Here is a 23,718-nt window from a genome sequence, read left to right on the forward strand (position 1 = left end):
AATTTTACCCTTGAACCCATGACATTTTCATTTTAAAAGAATGAAGGTCTCACTCTTAAGGTGAAATTATCTTAACGTAATTGTTTTAGGAAGGTTCGAGATCATGAATGAGGACTGTATGTCTAAAATACTACATCAATGTATACTAGCTATTGTAGCAAAGCAGATGTTTCTGGATGCTAGGAATCATAAGTAAGGAGGCGTGGAGGGCAGGGGTAGTATTGATACCTGCTAACAACATGTAAAGTTCTGCCAACTTTGGCTGGAGATGGACAGCTGCGCTGATGAAGTGGAAGGCAGAAGCATACTGGTGCATTGTCAGATGGACCAGCCCAAGATTGTACAGGATCTTCCAATCAAAGGGTGCAAGGTAGTTTGCCCGTTTCAGGCAGCTGATAGCCTGCGGAAGAACATTATTTTGTCACTAGGGCAGTGGTTCTCAACCTTTTTAATGCCGCGACCCCCAACCGGTCGTAAGTTGAGGACTACTCAACTGGTGCAGCACCGTTTGCAGAAGGGGACTTTTGGCGGGCTCAGCAGGGCAGAGACAGCCTGGACAATTCCTATTGGCTTTGGAAAGCCAATAGAATTAGACTCTATTCAAGAGAGTTGAAGTCCACACGCCTTAAAATTGTCAAGGTTGAGAAACACTGTAATCTGGCGCCTGATCAAGTCTTCACAAAGCCTCTGGCGAGAATGCCAGAGGCAGAAGGCACGGGGAAAGGGAGACACAGCAGGGGTCCCCTCCTTGCTGTTTCTTATTTTCTCCAAATGTTGGGGCGCGAGCCAGATCCACCCGCCTTCCCTCTCCCTGTGTACGTGCTGCCCCCCACCCCCTTTCCCCCAGCCCAAGGCCTTGAAAGGAAAGCAAATATACCAGGAAACAGACAAGAGTAAAAACAGTGAGGAACAGGCCTCCGTCTCTTTCTTGCAACCAAGGAGCCCAGCAGCTGGAGAAACACATCGTACAACCGTTCCTTTAGCGACGGTTCAAAATGACAAAGAGCATTGAAAAAAGGGACGTGTGACCAGCGCTTGCGCCTAGTATTGTCACAGTATCCACACAGTCACACAGATCAAAATTCAGGGGCATGCATTTATGACAGCCGCAGCATCCTAGGGGGTGGGGGTGGGTTAAGGAATGGCCATTTGCAACCTTCCCAGCCAGCTTTTGACAAGTCAAAGTCAACGGGGGTGGGGACTGGATTCACTTATCAACTGCAGGGATTCGTGTAACTATCGTGGCGTGGTGGCGCAGTAGTTAGAATGCAGGTCAGTGCAGGTCCTTCTGAGGCCAATAAAACAAGGACCCAGATTGTTGGGGGCAAATAGGCTGACTCTGTAAACCGCTTAGAGAGGGCTGTAAAGCACTGCGCAGCGGCATATAAGTCCAAGTGCTATTGCTATGGCAAAAATATTGTAAAATCGAGCACGACTCCCTGAACAGTGAAATTCTGGTCCCAATTGTGATCGTTAAGTCAAGGACTACTCATACGTACCTCTCTGCCACGGAGGAGGAGAAAGACTCGACGGGAAACAGAGGGAGAGAATTTCTGTTCTTCCTCCTATCGAAACGTACGGGGGGGGGACAAGTAACAGGAAGGCAACAGACTTACCGCCACGTATTTCTTTTTGCCAAAAAAGCACATGCCGATGTTGTTCCAGAGCAGAGGGCTCTCAGGAACGGTACAAGCCACAGTCCGGTACTTGCTGAGAGCCATGTCAAAGTCCCCATGGGTTTGCATCATACTGCCAGCTGCCAAAATGGCCTTTAAAAGACAAGAAGCCCACGTGAAGACGGCCACGGAAGAAAAGGTTTCGTGCATAGAGAATAAGTAAATACGCTGCAAACTCCATCGTGCCGCTGTTCTACCTCTGACTTTTCTCTATAACTTCTTTTTTTTTCTCTATAGCTATAAACAGAAAGATAGGAGCATCAAGGCAACTTTGTCTGGGCTCAGAAATTGAGTAAGGTTGGCACTATTTGATGCTTAGATAGGGTGCTATCAAGTTGAGATTGGTTGATCAGACGGGGAAGCTAGAAGAGGTTCTGGAAACCAAGAACTGTGCAGATGAGTAGACAATATGTCAAATAAAAATTAAAGTAAAATTAAAAAAAAGTTTCAGAGGGCCCGAATGGAGAGGTCTTGTCTTAAGGTTTCCAGAATGCATCCGAGGGTAAACCTGTGGCCCAAAATGGTGAGAAGATACTACAAACCAGAAATAACGGAATTCTTGCCGTCTGGAAGCGGGGAGACGAGAAAGGGCGGTTCGCAATCTTCCGTTATACTTGTTGTATAAAGGTCTTTATTTACATGCATGCAGGGGCAAGCAACGTTATACAAAATGCAGGGAAGCAATAAGAAACAGGGAGCCAGGGAAATCTAGGCACGAGGTAAGCAAAATAAAAGGAATTCGCTAAATTTAGTTTAGACCAACTCCGTTTACTATGCCTCTCCCTACCAATTATGTTTGCTTTTGCTGGGATGATGCCCTACTTAATACACTGAGGATCTCAATTCAATTCACCCCCAGGTTTCGTGGGAACCACTCACTTTTCCTTTTGTTTATCTGTTTTGAGATTCCAACCACATTCGTTCCTTCTTTCGATCCAACCCCCCCCCCAATATAATTCTTTCATACCATTTATTCCCTTTGGCATTTACCACCCGTTCTTTCTGGACCCAGACTCTCGTTTTGCTGCCTACCCTTAACTATCCCAGTCTTGCTGTATCCAACTCTGATTTCCATGTAACAAAAGGGACGGAAAGCCATTTCCTACACTGGCCTTTTCTGCTGATTTCAAAAAAAACATTCAACACTTGGAACGTGTTTACCATCCTTTGCCCACGTTGGTATTTCTCTGCTTTCCAATTTTTATAATCAGCCTAGCAAGAATAAATTAATTGGCTTGTCATTGACGTATAACTTGCAGTTATTCATTTCCTAACCTCCAACACCATCGCATTTATGCATTTAATCATAAATATATTAAACAAACAAGGGGATACCATATATCTTAATTCTATCTTGCTGAGCAATCTGCATATTTTCATCTCTCTTTTACTTCCACCTTAAACGATTCCTGGCTGCATTCAGCGTCAACTTTATACAAAAAGACTATTTGCACAAGAACCCGTACTAGTGCATCCTGACCCGGGTCGGCCATTCGTTGTTCAGGCCGACGCCAGCAATGTCGCCGTTGGGACAATTTTATTGCAACATAATGATCAAGGTATGTACAACCGTGCGCCTATACCTCCAAGAAGTTCACTGACACGGAACGGCGGTGGGCAGTGTGGGAAAACACTCCTAACTTAAGCCTGTCTTCCTAATTCCCCAACTCACCTTATAGTTGCAGGGATCAAATGTGAGTGCATTTCCAAGGTATTCAAAGGCTTTCTGATAAATCTCAAGCTAAGAAAAGAGAAAGCAGGTAACTTGGCATCTTTATCACTAAGGATTATTCTACTGTCCCTGCGGGTCTAATGGGAAAGAGGGAGAGTCTTCAGTCTACAAATTAGGTGTCATGGTTCTGACAGATGAAACCCTTCAAAGAACTTTGAGGCATTATTTACCTTAAAGAACCTTTATTAGAGAAGCATAGCATCGGCACTAACACAGTCGAAGCCAAAAACTGGATTACCCTCCCCAGAGCCCATAGTCTCAAAGCACAATTCCGGTCCTCCAATTAACAGTCATAAATCACATTCCCCAATTAGCTTGAAATGAAGGCTCTCCCTCCAGTCCTCCAGCCTGGCAATTCTTATCATCTCTTATTTCATTAACCTTGGTTCTCACACCAAGTCCAGTATTATCATGTCTATCTAAACTCTCATGCACAATCCTGCCCTCCAGCATCACCTAACTCAGTGTTTCTCAACCTTGACCATTTTAAGGCATGTGGACTTCAACTCCCAGAATTCCACAGCCAGCAATGCTGGCTGTGGAATTCTGGGAGTTGAAGTCCACATGCCTTAAAATGGTCAAGGTTGAGAAACACTGAGGTCCTAACTCTAAAAATAAAACATAAGAAGAAAATGGTTGCCTCTCTAAGTGTTGTCAAAGCAAAAACATCCAGATGTTAGCAGCGTTGACATAGGTGTGGGGTGGAGGGAGCAAAACAGTGGAGATTTACTTTCAATGCAAAGAAGGGCAAAACATCTACTACCAACTGCAGGTGGTCCCAGACTTACAACAGTTCATTGAATGACTGCTCCAAGTTACAACAGCATTGAAAAAAAGAGACTTATAACTGTTTTTCACACTTACGGCCACTGTAGCATCCCCAAGGTCACGTGATCAAAATTCAGACGTTTGGCAATTGGCACATTATTTATGGAGGCTGCAGCATCCTGGGGTCATGTAAATCCCCTTTTCGCGACAAAGATAATGGGGAAGCTGGATTTGCTGAACAATCTTATAACTAACTTAATGGTAGGGATTCACTTAATAACCTTGCCCAGGAAGGTTGTCAAATGGGGCAAAGCTCACTTAGCAACTGTCTTGCTTAAACAGCAGAAATGTGGGGCTCAACGGTGGTCGTAAGCCGAGGACTACCTGAATAGAGGTACCCGATGATTTAATGACCAACTTTTCCTACCTCGAGGTAAAGCAAGCCCAGAATGGTGAGGAGCTCTGTGTTTTCAGGGGAGAATCTGAAAAAAAACACAGAAATAGAGATTATGGGGTTTTAAAGCATCTGTTGCCATCGTTAAATCCAAGCATTCATTCGTCTGCAGGGGAAGGAAGAAGCTTCGTAACAGGTGGCCCCAAATACCAGGGAGTTGATGTCCACAAGTCTTAAAGTGGCCACGTTTGAGGACCCCTGGTCTACATATACCAGTGGTGGCGAACCTACATGCCAGAGGCGGCACTCAGATCCCTCTCTGTGGGCACGTGTGCCATGCCCCGGAGATGGCAACCGTCCCTCTTCAACCAGCCACCCGAGGTCCCATGTGGCCGGATGCATCCCAGCACAGCTGGTTTCCCTCCCCCCCATCCTGTCCCTCCTGGCCTCGCACGCTCTCCTTTTCCCGGGCACGACCCACTGCATCGCCTTCTCAGCTGTCGGCCGGCCATCCAGCTCAGAGGCGGCTTCTTTGAACTGCTGGGGGCAGGCTGCAGAGCCCCAGAGTGCACCAGTTGAGGGGCTGGTAGGCTGTGGCTGCTGATGGACACCGTCGGCTTCCATGCGCTCACTGGCCTCTGTGTGGGGGGGCCGATGGTGCCAGACAGCAGCCACCCTGGCCCTTGCCTTGCCCCATGTCAATGGCACCCCTGCCCTGTTGTGCCTCACCCCGCAGGACGAGCCTCCTGCCTACCGCCCCACCTGCCAGAAACCCCCTGGATCTCCCCCAACCCTGTCCATCCCCCACAGGCGTCCGTCTGACGAGCGACAATGAGGTGACCACGCCCACCTGGGCCAACCCACCCAATCTGCCATGACCACCACAGCCACTCCCACCCAGTAGGCCACACCCACCTGGCACCCGGCGATAAATAAGTGGGTTTTGGATTGCAGTTTGGGCACTTGGTCTCTAAAAGGTTCGCCATCACTGACATATAATTGAGCTTAGATTTTAAGATGAGCTTGACCCTCTGATGGAACGCCATCTTTCCTGCCTCTCCCTCCACCCCTAAAGAGAAGAAATGAAGAAAATCGCTTACTCCACTGCCTTTTTATAGATTTCAATGGCTGCATCTCTTTCCCCCTCCATCAGATGAATCCTCCCCAGCGTCATGTAGGTCAGGTCATGTCGATTGAGCTGCAAGGCGTTGTTCAGTTGATCTTTGGCCTGAACGCAAGCGAGAGAATAGGCTCGGTCTTGTCACGATCACCCTGAACTGGTCTAAACACTCCTCTTATTCTGGGATGGCTTGAGCTGAAACAGATCTATCCCTCCCCAACAATGTCAAGCAACTGCTGCAGGCGCGGTGGGGGGAATGACACAAAATATATCAAATAAATCTTCTAGTCCAACCCTTTGCTCAGGTTTATCCGTCCTATATGGTGCTACTTCCAAACCTTTAGTGCTTTACACCCCCAGCCCTCCTGTAAAACTAATTAGGGGTGACATGATAGCAGTGTTCCAATATCTGAGGGCCTGCCACAAAGAAGAGGGAGGGGGTCAAGCTATTCTCCAAAGCGCCTGAAGGCAGGACAAGAAGCAATGGATGGAAACTAATCAGGGAGAGAAGCAACTTGGAACTAAGGAGACATTTCCCGACAGTGAGGAACAAATAATTAGTGAAACAACTTGCCTCCAGAAATTGCAAGTGCTTCAACACTGGAGGTTTTTTAAAGAAAAGAAAAAACCCACCCCACTTTGCCTCTTAAGAAGACAGAACTCTTGGAATATTTCTTCCAACAGGCATCTTTATTAAGAGAAGATGGTTGCAGGTGTTCTAGACAGGACCTGGGGCCCAAGTCCTCCTATCCAAGGTTTTAAGTGGTCCCAAGCAGCCCCCACCCCACCCCACCGTCCTTCCAGCGACAATCCCCAGCGTTACATGAAAGGTGATGGGCCCTTTTGTTATGGTTAGTCCTTTTGGTGGTATCCACATTCAGTCCCTTTTGAAGTTGTACCAAAGAAAGTGAGGGCCATAAAACCCCTTTGCTCACCCCCCTTCCCCTTCGTCGTATGACAGAATCCAGAGAGGGCAGAAATGGGGTTTCCCATAGTCGATAACTAGAGATGAAATATAATTGGATTCTGACGCAACCATTTGTCTGAAATGACAGATGGTTTCCTGCTTGAGCAGGGGGTTAGACTAGAAGACCTCCAAGGTCCCTTCTGTTATTAGGTTATTATTCTAATTCATTACACGACAGATGCCAAGAACGGAGCTGCGGGGGGGGGGTGAGCTTTGGGCTGAGGCTAGAGTTGCAATGAGTTTGAGGAAATGTAAAGAGAGTGAAAGATCCCAGGAGGGTTTTATAGGTCACCCTGCCCAAAAGTGCTGATGCCAGCAGAAACTTCAGGATTGAAGTTTGCGTGGAGACCAGGCGGTTTCTTCCTGCTAAAACCCTCCCCATCAAAAGGCATTGATGGGGAGGCCTCGCTTTCTTCTCCCCCAGACCCAGCTGGTGGGATGGAAGGAAAAGGTTGCAGGTTTTGATATTTCTCCCCCAGGCACATTTAAAAAAGGGGAGAGGAGATTGGAGAAAGAAAAAGGCTTATCATTATTATTTTTTTTTAAAAAAAGGATGACTTTATGTAGCACAGCACATTTGTTACTAAAAGGTATAAATAGCACAACACTCTGTAGACTTCATTATATTTTATAGGCTGGTATAAGTTAGCCTAAGAGGGACAGAAGGAACTCCTCAACCTAACAGCAAAATACACTAGCAAGCTTCCCTTTTAAAGGCAAACATCAATCGCCAACGTGCAAAGGAGAGAGAAGAGAAGGAGCACTGTTTTCATGGCTGGAGAGAAGCCGGCCAAGAATTCTCCCTTAATAAAATATTGGCTTGGTCTTAGCAACTAGAACAAAACAAAACAGGTTCTGGTTCAGGGAATGCAACCTTACTGGAAGAGGCAAGGGAGCATCATAACACCTAAATATCTGGATTGGAAAGATACAGGAACCAGTTGGGGACTTAAGAGGGCTAGCTGAAGCTTCAAGATCGCATCAGTCTAACTTGGAGATTCTTTTTCATAAGGCAGCTTGAAGATATTAAGTAATGATATTAAGATATTAAGTCTGGCTTTCTCATCAGGATCAAGAATCAGCTTTGAATCTTGGAGGATTTCTGGAAAGCTGAGACCTTGACCTATATCAGTTGTTCTGGACTTAGCATAGACCTACGTAACTCTAACTAGGGAGCATGTGTTAGTATGTCAGAATATCTGGCAGTTATTGGGTTAAATGCTGGGTATGTTGATGGGTCAGCGGGAGGAGTCAAAAAGGGTCATTGAGAGACTTCCTGGACACAAGCCTTTGTTCATCCAGCCAGGTGTGTTCGCCAACATGTGGCTCTCAACAGAAGAAGAGGGGAAAATTCAATATTAAATTACCTATAGGAATGAACAAATACGGAAAACCAGATGCATCTACAGCAGTGGTTCTCAACCTGTGGGTCGGGACCCCATTTGGGGTCGAACGACCATTTCACGGGGGTCGCCAAACAAGGCTGTATGCCATTTTTCCCCCTTTTCTTTGGCCACGCCCCTGGCACCCGGTGAGGTATAAGTGGTTGGGGGTCACCACAGCATGGGGAACTGTATTATGGGGTCGCGGCATTAGAAAGGTTGAGAACCACTGATCTACAGCATAGTAAGTCTCTGCTTAGAATTCTTGGACAATAAATATTTGTTTTAATTCATTTCTATCGAGTTATCTGACTGTTTAGATTGGAATCAGAGCCACGAGTTCCGTCTGGGCAGAACATCAGTGGTGGTGAACCTATGGCACGCGTGCCGGAGGCGGCACTCGGAGCCCTCTCTGTGGGCACACGTGCCGTTGCCCCAGCCTCACCTCCGCCCATGACCCCCTCCTCACCAGCAGCCCCCCTGGAGGAGAGTCACCCCCGAGCGTGGTCCAACGCTGGGGCGGGGCAGGGCAGGGGGTGGAGCGGAAGTGGGGCCAGTTTTTGGGCACTCGGTCTCTAAAAGGTTCGCCATAACTGACCTATATGGATTGCCTGGCATATAATATAGCTGCACGGCCGGTTTTTACCTTGTTGAAATATTTCAGCTGCATGTAGCAGACGCCCAAGTTATGAAAGATTTCCTAGGTACAAAAAGAAGGGAAGTTTATAAAGCGCTCAAGAAAACGGAAACCATTTCTCATTGCGTATTGCAAAACGCTGATGTCAAGCGCGTGATTGACCACAAAATTCAAGCAAGGACACACCTTGCAAATAATCTGAAAAAAACCCAGGAATGATGCAATTTCAGCTAATGACAAAGATATTAAGATAGCTTTTCCCAACCTGCTGCTTGGCTCTCTTGAAGGCCATCCTAGATGAGAGTGCTGGGGGTTAAAATCCAATGTATCGGAAGGGCAGGAGGTTGGGAAAGGTTACCAAAATATAAATAAAATGAAAAGGGCAACTTAGTAAAACTTTCGCCATTCTTCGACTATCAGCCTACACGGTGCAGTGGCTGGAAGGTTGAACTAGGAACAAAGCACCCCAGATTCTGGTCAGTTCCAATCATAATCTAGACCAGTGTTACTCAACCTCAGATGTGGGGGACTTCAATTCCCAGAATGCCCCAGCCGATCAGGAATTCTGGAAGCTGGTCCACCCATCTTAACAGCGGCTAAGATTGAGGAACACTGATTTGGACAGTTAAATCTGAATGTACTGTATGGATGCAGAAAATAAAATTTTGGTTGAATAGCAATATCATGCAACAAACAGGTGGATCTGTTTAGCGTACAACTATATTATTTCAACCTGCCAACGCATGCAGTGGCAAAATACTGTGTTGTAGCCATGTCCACAAGAAAAAAATTGGCTACAGATTTATAGCCGTCAACTTGGGCCAATTTTTTGGAGATTATCTCTAATAATTTTTGGAATATTACATTTACTCACACACTAATCGGCTATCCACTCACATAAACTAGGGCAGCGGTTCTCAACCTTTTTATACGGCGACCCCCGGTGACACGGACGCGGCGCGCAAGTGCGGCACCGCCCCCATGCGCGGCGCGCATGCGCAACACCACCCCCTGAGGGGGAAAAATGGCGGATCGCGTTGTTTGGCAACCCCCATAAAATGGTCATTCGACCCCAAATGGGGTCACGACCCATAGGTTGAGAACCGCTGAACTAGGGAGTGACCATAACATTTTGAGAACATGTATTTTCTTAACAGGGATGTTATTATTTACTATTAATGTCAATACTATTTTTATTTTTATTTTTTTCTTAATATACCGTATATTCCGGCGTATAAGGCGACCCAGCATATAAGACGACCCCCGATTTCGGCGCCGAGTCACATGCCTAGAAAGTCATCTTATACGCCGGAAACTACCGTTATTTCCGGCATATAAGATGACTCGGCGTATAAGACGACCCCCGACTTCGGCGCCGATTTTAACGCTTGCAAAAGTCGTCTTATATGGCAGAAAGTACGGTATTGTAAAAAGTGGTGTCTATTGCTGGTCTATGACCGTAATAAAGTCATTATTAAAAAATATTGCTGCCGAAACACTATGAATGGCACAACTGGCCAACATTTGAGTCCAGAAATTATCCACCACGACGAAAGAATGCATGCTAAGAGGATATGGGTCTATCCACTGAAGAGAATTATTTCTTCCAGATGGGGAAACACTGGAAGATGGGAGCCTTGTTGTGTGTCTCAATCAGAGACAACCCCGCTTCGCTTCTTCTCTAGTTTGTTCTTCCTCTGCAGATGGCTGGAGATCCCATCACAGACCTTCTAGGGCACGAGTGCCAGAGGCGGCACTCAGAGCCCTCTCTGTGGGCACGCGCGCCATCGCCCCAGTCCTAGGCCTTCAGCTGGGTTTTATAAAACCTTTTCTCTTTAGGCCTCCACCGCCATGTACCCCCCAAAAAAAGGTTCAATCAATCAGTCAATTTCAACTTCTCGCGGGAAAAAAAAAAGATCTTGCAAAGTTGGAATTGATTGATTGAACTTTTTAGTCCCACCCAGTCTGCCGTTACCACCGCAGCCACGCCCACCCACTGGGCCACGCCCACCCAATGGGCCACGCCCACCCGGCACTCAACGATGCATAAGTGGGTTTTGGGTTGCAGTTTGGACACTCGGTCTCTAAAAAGTTCGCCATCACTGCCTTACGTCATAGGGCTCGAACCCAGCCTGAATCCTTACTAAAGGACAGCCTCTCCTTGCTGACGTGTTCATCCCATATTAAGCCAAGCTGTACACTTATACAGGGAGTCCTCCACTTACGACCACGATTGAGCCCAAAATGTATGTTGTGAAGCAAGACCTCTGTTAAATGACTTTTACCCAACTTTACAACATGGTCAGAAGGATGCAAAAGGAGATGGCATGATTCCGGGCCACTGCGACCGTCATAAATATGAAGCAGTTGCCAAGTGCCTGAATTCTGATTGCGTGACCACGGGGACGCTGTAATGGCCGTGTGAAAAATGGCCCTAAGTCACTTTTTTCAGTCTCGCTGTAACTTTGAACGGTCACTAAACGAACTGTCGTAAGCCGAGGACTACCTGTATAGGCAGAAACAGGGTACTGGAGCCGCATTTTGTCTCGCTAGCTACATTACTGTGCACCAGTTTCATCTTAGCTGTTTCTCCCCCCGAGTCGTGCTTTTAAGAAGTGGCTGCTGCTTGTATAAAGAAGGGAAAAAAACAAACAAACGTGTAAATCTGGCCTGTGGTCCTTGACTGATTTGTCCACATCCAATCCTGACAATCCTATTTAGAAACAAGGAGCAGAGCCTCACACGTACCCAGTCCTTCTCGTTGTGTTGAGCCGCATCGTTGTAGACTTCAATAGCTGCTTTGTGCTTGCCCAGAAGGAACCTGCAACACATTTCCCCCCTTTCTTATTTTTTCTCAGCTTGTTTACTGGAGAGGAAAGGGTTTGTCGGTCGTGGGATCAAGGGAGCTTTTAAGGAAAGCACTTGTCTTCTCAGACAGAACAGAGCAGGCAAGAGCTGCCTAAAGGATTATCATCTTTAGAGCCAGAGAGGGATTGTATAAGTAGTCCTTGACTTACAACCGTTCATTTAGTGATTGTTCAGTTACAACGGCACTGAAAAAATATGGACTTAGGACTGTTTTTCACATGGACGGTATCCCCCGTGGTCCATTCAGACACTTGGCAAACTGACTCCTATGGATGACAGCTCCAGTATCCTGGGGTGGGATTCACGGGATTCCTTTTGCGACCTTCTGACAAGCAAAGTCAATGAGGAAGCCAGATTCATTTAACAACCGGGTTACTAACTGCAGGAAATGTCATAAAATGGGGCAAAACTCACCTCACAACTGTCTCACTTAGCAACACAAACTCTGGGCTCAATTGGGGCCATAAGTCAAGGACTACCTGTAAACTCCTCTGAGGTGGGAGAAAAACATATTGCTCAGGATAATATGCCAACAGATATTATTATTATTATTATTATTATTATTATTATGGATCATCGCACAGTCAGCCAGATGTTCAGACTGGATTTGGCATTTTTGTCTACCTATCGAATCCTTACCCAGGACCTGGGATAGGCAGATGTGGATGTTTGATGGTATTACAGATATCGTCGTAGGATGGAAGCAGTTCCTAGTAAGGCCGCCTTTTGCAATTGACTAATAGCGAATTTGTCAATGCCAATGGTGTTCAAGTGGTGCTCCAGTGTTTTGGGATTGCACCTAAGGAGCCTATTACTATTGGTACTACCCTTGCTTGCTTTTGCCACAGTCTTTCTATTTTTATTTGTAGGTCTTTGTATTTTGTTATCTTCTCCAGTTCTTTCTCTTCTATTCTGCTATCTCCAGGCACTGCCACGTCCACTATCCAGACTTTTTTGTCTGTCTTATCGACAATTGTTAAGTCTGGGGGGTTATGTTGCAGGTGCTTGTCTGTTTGAATTCTGAAGACCCAGAGCAGTTTAATTTTATCATTTTCTATGACTTTCTCTATTTTATGATCCCACCAGTTTTTGCTTACAGGCAAATGATATTTTTTGCAGATCTTCCAATGCACCATTGTTGCTACTCTGTCATGCCGCTGCTTGTAATCAGTTTGTGCAATCTTCTTGCAACAGCTTACCAAGTGGTCCACTGTTTCTTCAGCTTCTTTGCATAGGCGGCACTTACTGTCTGTTGCTGTTTATTATTACTACTACTACTACTACTACTACTACTACTACTACTACTACTATTATTATTATTATTATTATTATTATTATTATTATTATTATTATTTTGGAGAAGGGCAATAACAGAATGAATGACTGTCTTCTGGCCCAGCTCGTGCGCTTCCTTGAAGCATCAGGATCATTGCATCCCTGAATCAGTGGATCCCTGAATCATTGCTCTGATCCAGCTATGTTCTGAAGCACGCAGTCAAGTAAAATACATGCCGGGAAGCTGGATTACGCACGTATGGATGCAAATGACATGGACACCACCTTCAGACGTCCATCTCACTCCATGAGACACCTTAGATCAGGGGTCCCCAATCCTGATCTAATAGCCTTGGGCTATTAGCCACTGGGCCACGTGAGTGGGGAGGGCAGTGCACGCGTGTGTGCACAAGCGCGCAGCCCCACTTGCGTGAGCTTCACCACAACTGTGGCAGATGTTTGCAGATCCACTCGTGCGAGTGCTCATGGCCCCATGCACACAAGCAATGGGTGTTTGTGCGTATGCGTGAGCATGGGCGTGTGTTTACCCCTCCCACAAAACCCTCCCTTCTTCCTTCCCCTCCTCCTGCTCCAGGCCACCAACCCCAAAATGTTGGGAAACTCTTGTCTTAGATAGGAAGAATAAAATGATACTTACAGGGAACGGGCCACCTGCTTGAGGTTGTCTGCACATCGAGGCCTGAGAATAGCACAAGTCTGGAAAAGCTCCAGAGATTCGTGAATTTTTCCTTCCAAGCGAAAGATCAAAGCTAGAAGTAACATTGCCATAACAGCGGATTAATCAGGAGGATTCCATGTTCCTATTTTAAGATGAATATTTTAATTTCTCCTAATGCTTTACGGAACGGTTCTGCCTTAAAGGACAGCCTAAAAATGTTTCAGATATGTACATGAGTGAGCAAGGAGATTAGTTGTCCTGCTCTTGGTTAGACTTCTATTCAAAATTGGCCTTCCCAGAACTATTTTTCATTTTAAAAACACACTGGAGTTGCAGCAAATAACCTGATGAGTGACATATAGATTGCCCCTCGGCTGCATGGAGACGTGATCCAGATTCTCTAAGTCACTCCAGGTAAATTAATTTTTTGAGTTTTGAATTTCATGTCTACCCTTCGCCAAACAACCAGCAATGGTGCAAATATCCTGCTCCCAAGTTGTTCTATAAAACAGGATGTGCTGGATTAGTCAAGCACTGTAAGCTTTGACGATCCCCACAGAGGTGGCTGTGTGTTCTTACAAAACACATAAATGCAGCTGGAAGTCTGTTTAATCACAGAGTCATTTTCGCTTACCTTGAACATAAACGGCGTATTCACACATTCCTTGGGTTTCCTGCAGTTGCTCTTTGATAGCAATCTGAACCGCAAAGGAAGAGAGATTAAGTAATGGGCATTTTTAAATTGGAGAAGAGGCAGAAATGTCATCAGCTCTCCAACTGACTGGTCCTTTTACAACAGCAACTTAACGCTGAGTTAGGAAAGTTCGGTCTTTGGGGAAGGTTGGCACCAAAACTTAAAATGGGTGTCCTAAGAATAAGAGATGGTGCTAGGCAGGGCACAGGATGTGCATGTTTTTATTATCATTGTGTTTTCTATTAGAACAATGTTGCCTTACATTTTTGATCAAACCAAAGACCATCTGGAACTTTGAGCTTGTTAAATCAGAGCAGACAGACCCAGCTGTGCCTGAGGATGTGAGATGAATGGTAACAAGTGATTCAACAGGATAGGGTAGAATAGGGCAGGGCAGAGCAGAGCAGAGCAGAACAGAACAGAACAAAACAGAACAGAATTCTTTATAAGTGTGATCGGACACACAAGGAAATTGTCTCTGGTGCATTAAGCTCACAGTATACATATAAAAAGCAAATCATAGGTCGTAGGTCATAAATCATAATTACAATCATTAATCATAAGTTACAAACAACCATTGATAAATCATAAGAAACCAATGGGAGAAGATAGTAGGCAAGACGAGAAGATGAGAAAAGACGAGAAATGAGACTGAGCCGTGGGAATTAAGTGTTCAGCAGAGTGGTGTCTAATTGTTTTGGCATGCGAGTGTTGTAAGTAAAAACAGCCCTTCATCAGGAAAAAGGCCGCCTGAGCGAACACAACTTATGTGTCACATATTTCTTCTCCTCTTCCCTGACAGGTTTCACACTGCCACAAAACACTTGGCAACTTGATGCCGATATCGCTGACAAACTGCCGGCCAGGGAAGACTTATTTTTTTTCCACTGTACAGCATGATCCGCAATTTATAGAGTTATCCCAAAGACGGCCCCAATCAACTTCGGAACATACACTGGGTGGCAATCCTGGTTGGCGCTAACCACAACTGGTCACACTAATTAGGATTCTTGGATGGGGGGGAGGGGAAAAATGGGTTCTGCAGGAGGGAAGCCAAACCGTGGTTTGGAGAGTCACGGAAAACGGAACTGAACGCCACGCTGGGAACAAAGACCTGGTTTTTTCCTCTTCTCTTGTTGACACGGTTGTTCAAGGCCTGATCTGTTCGCCTGCGGCTGGTGCTGCACTCAGTCTTACGAGTGCCCAGACAAATTTCTGCAGCCTTGTTGGCAACATTTTTGCAAGGGATATTTTTGGCCCTTTCTTTCTTTCTAGGGCTGAGGAAGAGTGACTGGCTCAAAGTCTCCCGCCCGTGCCTAAGGCAGGGCTGGCCCAGGGGATTTAATGACTTTGCCAACCTCGTTCCTACCTTACATGCATCGTAATCTTTGTGGACGTAGTACAAGTGGATCAGCCAGTTCCTCTTCTCCAGAATGGGAAGGTCGGGCCCTGCAAAATAGGAGGGCAGAACAAATATTTAGAGCAGTGCTTCTCAACCCTGACACAACTTGATTGGAACTCTCAGAATTCCCCAGTCAGAGATCTTAAACCTGGCAAGGTGGAGATTTAAATACGCCACTGACTCAAGCCTCCCACCAGGGCCACATAAAGCAAAAATCTGCTTTTCTTGCCAAAAACAGAGCAGGAGGCACCAGCAGGAGACAGAGGCCATGCTGTGCAGTGGGGGAGATTTTTGAAAGACCACTGCAGGAGAAGCTGAAGAGGTCACGGAATCTTGGTAGCCGCTATTCCTGCCAAATGAACTTGCGTTCCCATCTCCTTTTGGAGTTCTTCAAAGCCGTTCGTACCTCACCGAAAACAACCTCACGTCAAAAACAAAGGTAATACAGGCAAGTCCTCGGCCCACAACAAGTTTGTTTAGTGACCGTTCAGAGTGACAGTGGCACTGAAAAAAAGGAACTCGTGACCGTTTTTCACACTTACGACCGTTGCAGCCTCCCCAGGGTCACTTGGTCGGCATTTGGGGACTGGGCAACTGACTCGTATTTATGACGGCTGCCGCATCCCGGGATCATGGGATCCCGTCTTGCGACCTTCTGACAAGCAAAGTCAATAGGGGAAGCTGGATTCGCTTAGTGACCGTGTCACTAACTTAACTGTGATGGTTCACTTAACGACCGTGGCAAGAAAGGTTGTAAAATGGGGCACGACTCACTGAACAAATGTCTTGCTTAGCAACATAAATTTGGTGCTCAATGGTGTTGGTAAGGAGGACCACCTGTAGTCAAAGAAATGATCTCTTTTATCCAACCAACCAACAAACAGACTAGACTAGACTAGACTAGAAGAGAATAGAAGACTAAGAAGAATAAACTAGAATAGTAGAATAGAATAGATAGAATAGAATAAACTAGAATAGAATAGAATAGAATAGAAGACTAAGAAGAATAAACTAGACTAGACTAGAAGACTAAGAAAAATAAACTAGAATAGTAGAATAGAATAGAATAGAAGACTAAGAAGAATAAACTAGACTAGACTAGAAGACCAAGAAGAAACTAGAATAGAATAGAATAGAATAGAATAGAAGACTAAGAAGAATAAACTAGACTAGACTAGACTAGACTAGAGCTGGAAGGGACCTTGGAGGTCTTCTAGTCCAGCCCCTGCTTAAGCAGGAGAATCTATACCAGTGGTTCTCAACCTTTTTAATGCCACGACCCCCAACCGGTCGTAAGTTGAGGACTACTCAACTAGTGCAGCACCGTTTGCAGAATGGGGCTTTTGGCGGGCTCAGCAGGGCAGAGACAGCCTGGACAATTCCTATTGGCTTTTGAAAGCCAATAGAATTAGACTCTATTCAAGAGAGGGAGTAGCACAGCTAAGGAAAAGGGGGGAAAAAATGGCAGACTGCGTTGTTTGGCAACCCCTGTGAAATGGTCGTGCGACCCCAAATGGGGTCCCGACCCACAGGTTGAGTACCACTGATCTATACCATCTCAGACAAGTAACTGTCTAGTCTCATCAACATTTCAGGTCAATGGCAGAAAAGAGGTTCCATAAACTGAACACTGTCACACTAAAAAAAAAAAAAATCCCTTTAAATGGGCCACTCCCACTGAGTTCTTGGACGAGCTGAATCTGTAGGAATACATGATCCTTTATGCCAAGGTCTAAGGCTGGGGGGGGGGTGTTTCCCATCTGCCAACCCCCCACTGCCCTTCCAAAACCAGCTGGGGCATGCCTATTTTCCTGGAAGAAATGGGGAAATGACATTACACCCTTGGGCTGCCATTGTGTGATTTTTGCCATTTACAAAATCCTTGCAGACTGATTTCTTCTTATTTTAATGACACACAGGCTAACCCGAATTTAGTTCTTATTCTGGTCCTGCTGCTTCACACTTTTTTTTTTTTTAAAGATTACAGCCGCTGGCTTGGAAAAAGTTGTTCAAAAAACCCCCACAAAGCCTTTTAGAGATAATCGCTCATACTTTAAAGTGGGCCCCGAACCGGAGTAAATTTCACTCCTTTTTTCTGAATTCTGTGGAGCATCAGGCTGGTTATTGCTAGAAGGGCGGTGAGGCTGAGATAGCATGTCAAATCTTTTCCTCTTACTGCGGGGGTGTTTGGGGGGGGGGGGCAGAAGAGATCAATGTTAAGCTCTCTAGCAGCTCTGGCTCACAATACGATCAATAGGAGGGAGCCCCCAGCTACTAATCCCGATCCAGTATGGCTGTTCTCAACCACCTCGGTTGTTGGCTTGGAGGTTTTTAAGATGCCGCCATTCGCATCCCACCAACATGGCTTGAAGTGCGCCAAACCCATCCTTGCAGCTGAGATGGGGGAAAGCCAAGGTAACCATAGCAACTAATAGGGAGGAAAAAAAATGTAAGTGGATATGATGATAAAGGAGCTCAGCAGAAAACTGGGGGGGGGAAGCTGCTGAGACAGCAAATGCAGAGGTGACGGAGAGGAACGTCTAGGGCAGGCAGTTCACAATGCAAAAAGCTTTGCAGAGAAGGGGGGGGGGTCCGAGCTATTCTCCAAAGCCCAGGGAGGGCAGGACGAGAAGTAACGAGTGGAAAATTATCCAGGAGAGATTAAAAACTAGAGCTAAGGAGAAATTTCTCCTGTCATTGTGGGTTGGACAGCCATCGGTCAGGAATGGGATAGAGTCTTCTGCTTGAGCAGGGGGTTGGACTAGAAGACCTCCAAAGAAGAGGGAGCCAAGCTATTCCCCAAAGCACGGATGGAAACTAATCAAGGAGAGAAGCAACCTAGAACTGAGGACAAACTTCCTGACAGATAGAACAATTAATCAGTGGAACTCCTTGCCTCCAGAAGTGGTGAATGCTCCAACACTGGAAGTTTTTAAGAAGAGACTGGACAGCCATTTGTCTGAAATGGTGTAGGGTTTCCTGCCTGAGCAGGGGGTTGGACTAGAGGACCTCCAAGGTCCCTTCCAACTTTACTACTACTACTACTACTACTACTACTACTACTACTACTACTACTATTATTATTATTATTATTATTTCTCTTCCAACTTTGCTATTCTGTATTCTGAATTGAGGACAGGTTGTCCTCGACTTTCAACAGTTCGTTTAGGGACCGCCCCAAGTGACAAGGGCATTGGAAAACTGGACTCGTGACCGAGTCCCTTGCACTGGCGACCTTTGCAGCACCCCAAGATCAGATGATCAGAATCCAGATGGCTTGGCAACTGGTTCCTGTGTAGGACGGTTGCAGTGTCTCCGGGGGCCACGGGTTCCCCCCTTTGGCGATCTTCTGACGAGCAAAGGTCAATGGGGAAGCCAGATTCACTTCACAAACCGGGTCAGTAACTTATCAACGGCAGTGATTCAGTTTTTAATGACCGTGCCATGAACGGTCGTAAAGTGGGGCAAACTCACTTAACAAACGTCTCGCTTTTGGGGGGCGCGCGGCTCAACTGTGGCTGTGAGTGGAGGGCTACCTGTCATTCTTAATTCACATCGAGAAAGGCCTCCTTCCAAATGGCACCGACTCAGATGGGGCTTCAGGCTGCCTTAGCTAGGTCTCCCATTCGCCTTTCCTGGTTTGTTTTTAAATAAAATAAAATAAAATAAAAACCGGGGTGGCTGGGTAGGTGGGAGAATAAACCATCTGAAATAGGTTGCTTGAGTGCTACGGTGAATGCTAATCGCTGCAAGTAGACCTCTAGAGCGTTTGCAATATGTTGGACTCGCATACGCAATCCGACCAATTTATTTTCAAGGTGGCAGGAAGGACAACCCCCCCTTCTGTACGTGTGTGTGTGTGTGTGTGTGTGTGTGTGTGTGTGTGTATTCTGAGGTTTTCGCGGGTGTTTGTATGTAGGTCTTTGGTTATTCGGCTTTTCTCCCGCGTCAAATTGGAAGTGTCTTGGCGACGTTTCGACGAAGTCTCATTCGTCATCTTCAGGCTTTCGGCTTCGTGCTTCTAGGACGAATTGACCTTTGCTTGTCAGAAGATCGCCAAAGGGGGGAACCCGTGGCCCCCGGGGAGACTGCAACCGTCCTACACAGGAACCAGTTGCCAAGCCATCTGGATTCTGATCACCTGATCCTGGGGGATGCTGCAAAGGTCGCCAGTGCGAAAAACGGTCACGAGTCCCATTTTCCAATGCCCTTGTCACTTGGGGCGGTCCCTAAACGAACTGTGCTACTCCCCTTTATTCTATTGGCTTTTGAAAGCCAATAGAATAGATTCTCTTGAATAGAGTCTAATTCTATCGGCTTTCAAAAGCCAATAGGAATTGTCCAGGCTGTCTCTGCCCTGCTGAGCCCACCAAAAGTCCCATTCTGCAAACGGTGCTGCACCAGTTGAGTAGTCCTCGACTTACGACCGGTTGAGTAGTCCTCGACTTATGACCAGTTGGGGGTTCACAGCATTAAAAAGGTTGAGAACCACTGTTCTAGGCAAATATGCCTGAACAGTCAGTATCTCTCAGAGCAGGGGATCTAGCAATATTCCTCCAACTGTTCTAACTCTGCTTCAGGTTGGCTCCAGCTGAATTTACAAGGCCTTAACACCATCAAACTCTTCCTGTGAAACACATTTGTAAAAATATCCTTCGCTGCATCTTTCTTCCTCAGCCCCATTTCTATCCTGCAGACGGTCCAGCAAATGAATCAATAAATCTCTTTAAAGCACAAAATCTTGGCAACCCCAGCCTCCGCAGCTCCAAATATGGAATGTTTGCTTTCCTGGTTTCAGACAAAGCCAACTGTTGCTGTTTCTTTCCTTTTAGCTTTGCTTTGTTGCGCTAAAAATGTGAGGAAATAAAAAACATGAACGTTTCCATTTTGTGCCCGCATTTGAAAATTTTCTAGGTTAGGGGAGACTTATGCTTCACCTTTCAAAGCCAAGTAAACTGCATGAACAAGGAGAGAGATGACAGCAACAGAGATGCAAGGGAAGGATCCTGGCACACATTCAACCACCTGACATTTATGGGAATTGGTCTTACACTGACAGCCAGGTGCTTTTGATTGCCCTCAGCAAGGAACAAGAGAGAATTAGAACATGTATATCTGTCTTTTCCCATTTTCTTTGCAGACCATTATTTTAAAATTACTGGAATATTGAATTCAGTTCTGGTTGCCATGATATAAAATGTTGAGACTCTAGAAAGTGTGCAGAGTGCAGAGCAGAGCAATAAATACTAGGGGACTGGAGGATAAAACGTAAGAAGAACGGTTGCAGGAATTGATATGTCTAGTTTAATGAAAAGAAGGACTAGATAGTGATGTTCCAATATCTGAGGGACTGCCATAAAGAAGTATGTGTGTGTGGGGGGTGTCAACCTATTTTCCAAAGCACCTGAAGGCAGGACAAGAAGCAAGGGATGGAAACTAAAAAGAGAGAGAAGCAATCTGGAACTAAGGAGGAATTTCCTGACAGTTAGAACAATTAACCAGTGGAACGACTTGCCTCCAGAATTTGTGGATGCTCCATCACTGGAGGTTTTTAAGAAGAGATTGGACAAACATTTGTCTGGAATGGTATAGGGTTTCCTGCGTGAGCAGGGGGTTGGACTAGAAGACCTCCAAGGTCCCTTCCAACTCTGTTTTTCTGTTAAAATTATAATTCTTTTAAAACAAGAGAACATGGAGAAATCACTAAAGGTACCCAATATTATATCTGGCTGCTTTAAAAGTTTGCCAGCCAAAGAGAATGCTGGTAAAGATCAGGGATCGGTGTTGCAGTCCAACACTTCTTCCAAGTTCCAGTTGGTCAGGCTGATTTATATGTGGTTCCCTTTACTTAAGGGCGAGGTTAATCAGAGATGCATAATCAATTCTCTAACCAGAGGGGTCTTAATGGCATCACACGGTACATAATCCAGATACAGTATCTGAAGGATAGAGGCATATTTCTTGCCATACACACGGAGCAGGTAGCTTTGAAATCCCAGAATTCCCAAACCACTGTGATTGTCTCAGTGCTTAATGTTCTCTTTGCTCACTTTTTTTTCCAAACAGCCACTGGAATCAACCCTAAATCAAACAATAAACCTGTACGGCTTACCGTTATTTACAGTCAACTGGGTTTAATAAAACCCGTCATAAACAATTCTGAGGCTTGCAACAAAGCTGTAATTTATCTCGCTATCCTGTATTAACAGTCCCCGTACACCAGAAAAGCAAGAGTGTGATTGAAATGGCAAAAAAAAAAAGACCATTTAAGCAAACAAAGAAAAGGAAGATATTGTTTGACTCTGCATCTCCCCCTAGTGGAAAACAAGCAGTATGGCAAGGTTTCTTTTTTTCTTTCCAGATGTGTGAAAGACAGCGTTATACCATGTGGAGACTTCTGCTAGTATTAGAAATAATTTGTCACCTGATATTTGTCACCTCAAACTTACACCCATTTGTTTAACAACTGTTGGAATTTACAACGGCATGTAAAAAAAGGTTATCCTCAGACTTACAACCCTCACAGCATCCCCATAATCATTTGATCAAAATTTGGGCACCTGGCAGCCATCATGAATTGACGCTGATTGCCGTGTCCCGGGATCAGGCGATCGTCATTTGCAATCTTCCCAGCCAGTTTGGGGGAAGCTGGGTTCACTTAACGACCGCATGTTTCAATTAACAACTGCAGTCCTTTGTTTAGCAGCTGGGGCAAAAACAGGTCGTAAGATCAGATGCCATTCGTGGAACAACCGCCTCGCTTAGCGGTGCAAATCCTGGTCCCAGTTGTGGCATAAGCTGAGAGCTAGCTGTAGCTACACTGACAGCAGCATTTGCAGGTATCAAAATGGCTGAAACCGAACTGTGCAGCGGTCTTACAGTTAAGTGCTATCCCATTTGCTAGAGGAATCACTTCAATCTGACGAGGGCTTAGCTCACACAACTCATTAAACCAAAGCCAATAAAAGCAATGATAAAGCCCTTTTACTCTGGCAGAACACAGAGCATACAAAGCATTTAAACAGTTTCAAAACAGAATGTGTGTGGGAGGGAGAACAGGATTTTCATGTAGGATTATACCTTGATTTTCTTCTTCTTTAGGTCTGAGTATTCCAGTAGTATTAAAACAAATTTAAAACTTCCTATCTTGAACAGTTATTCTTACAAAGTCTCCCAAAGTTAATCAGCTTTCATAAGACTTGTGTGGCAACCTAAACCTCCAAGTATACAATCCAGTCTGTGAAGCGTACAGTATTTGTTTTCCACGGAAATAAATTCTGCCACTGTCTTAATCTTTCCACTGAAGTAGAGTTATAAAACAGGCAAGCTCTACCCCTCAGGTCCGGAGGGTCTTAAAACAGAAACTTTTTTGTTGTGCTGCAATCTCGCAGACAAAAGCAGTAGCAGTTAAAATCCCCGATCACCGTTGGGCCTTTTGAAGTCAGAGCTGGCATGCTTCAAAACTCCTGGGGTGCTACATGTTGGATGTGGAGAATGCTACGAAATGCAGCTCTGGAAACGTATGACCAAAAAAGCACAGCCAAAGGAAAAGGCATTCTCATAAATAATCATCTATCAGCTCTGCATTGGCCCAGCAGGAAATTCCATCTACCCCAACCTTATTCCATCAGAAAAAAATTTACTTTGCTCTCTTTCAACAAGAGAAAAATTCAAACCAGCCATGCCATTTAATCTTCTGCTTCTGTATGGTTAAAAAGCCTGTGATGAATCTGCCTAAAAACCAGGATCCTTCCAGCTGATTCTTTCGCTGCCTCTGAAACTGTTCACAGACTTTTATGGCAGTCTGAATGGATAATGTCACCGTCTAATGGTACTCTCCTGTGTTCTCCTGCTGCTCTGTTACATTCATCTTTTCTCTCCGCAAAATAACCAGCAAGGAAATAAACAGCAGAACGGCAGTGCCGTTTTTTTTAGCAGAGGCAGGCAAGGAAAGAGGCAACTGAGCCAAGATGGCAAGTTGCAGATGCTGTACTTTGCTTTTCTCAATAGATTTACTACACTCATGTAGTAGCAATGATGCCATTACAGACAGTCCGCAACTTAGAACTACAGTTGGGACCAGAATTTCCCTTGCTAAGCCAAGACAGTTAATAATAATAATAA

General features: G+C 45.4%; 1 protein-coding gene across 8 annotated transcripts in view; it reads right to left on the bottom strand.

The window, feature by feature from the left end:
* BBS4 (Bardet-Biedl syndrome 4) overlaps window positions 1-23,718 on the bottom strand; it is a 40,701-nt gene that overhangs the window by 6,855 nt on the left and 10,128 nt on the right. For 2 of the 8 annotated variants that reach the window (XR_005556252.1, XM_039339457.1), the window contains exons 3-12: window positions 15,562-15,641; window positions 14,133-14,196; window positions 13,478-13,589; window positions 11,425-11,515; window positions 8,686-8,739; window positions 5,671-5,798; window positions 4,604-4,658; window positions 3,349-3,417; window positions 1,617-1,769; window positions 229-400 (exon numbers count right to left, since the gene is read on the bottom strand). Coding sequence is in view for 7 of the 8 variants with exons in the window: in XM_039339457.1 (XP_039195391.1) it covers window positions 229-400; window positions 1,617-1,769; window positions 3,349-3,417; window positions 4,604-4,658; window positions 5,671-5,798; window positions 8,686-8,739; window positions 11,425-11,515; window positions 13,478-13,589; window positions 14,133-14,196; window positions 15,562-15,641 (978 nt within the window). In the remaining variant the exon portion in view is untranslated. Of the gene's footprint in view, window positions 1-228; window positions 401-1,616; window positions 1,770-3,348; window positions 3,418-4,603; window positions 4,659-5,670; window positions 5,799-8,685; window positions 8,740-11,424; window positions 11,516-13,477; window positions 13,590-14,132; window positions 14,197-15,561; window positions 15,642-22,154; window positions 22,371-23,718 lie in introns of those variants that run through there. The other 6 variants (XM_039339459.1, XM_039339460.1, XM_039339462.1 and 3 more) reach the window with 5 other exon arrangements.

Source organism: Crotalus tigris, unplaced genomic scaffold, assembly GCF_016545835.1.
Source record: "Crotalus tigris isolate CLP2741 ecotype Arizona unplaced genomic scaffold, ASM1654583v1 scf7180000017735.2152567, whole genome shotgun sequence".
Lineage (NCBI taxonomy): Eukaryota > Metazoa > Chordata > Lepidosauria > Squamata > Viperidae > Crotalus > Crotalus tigris.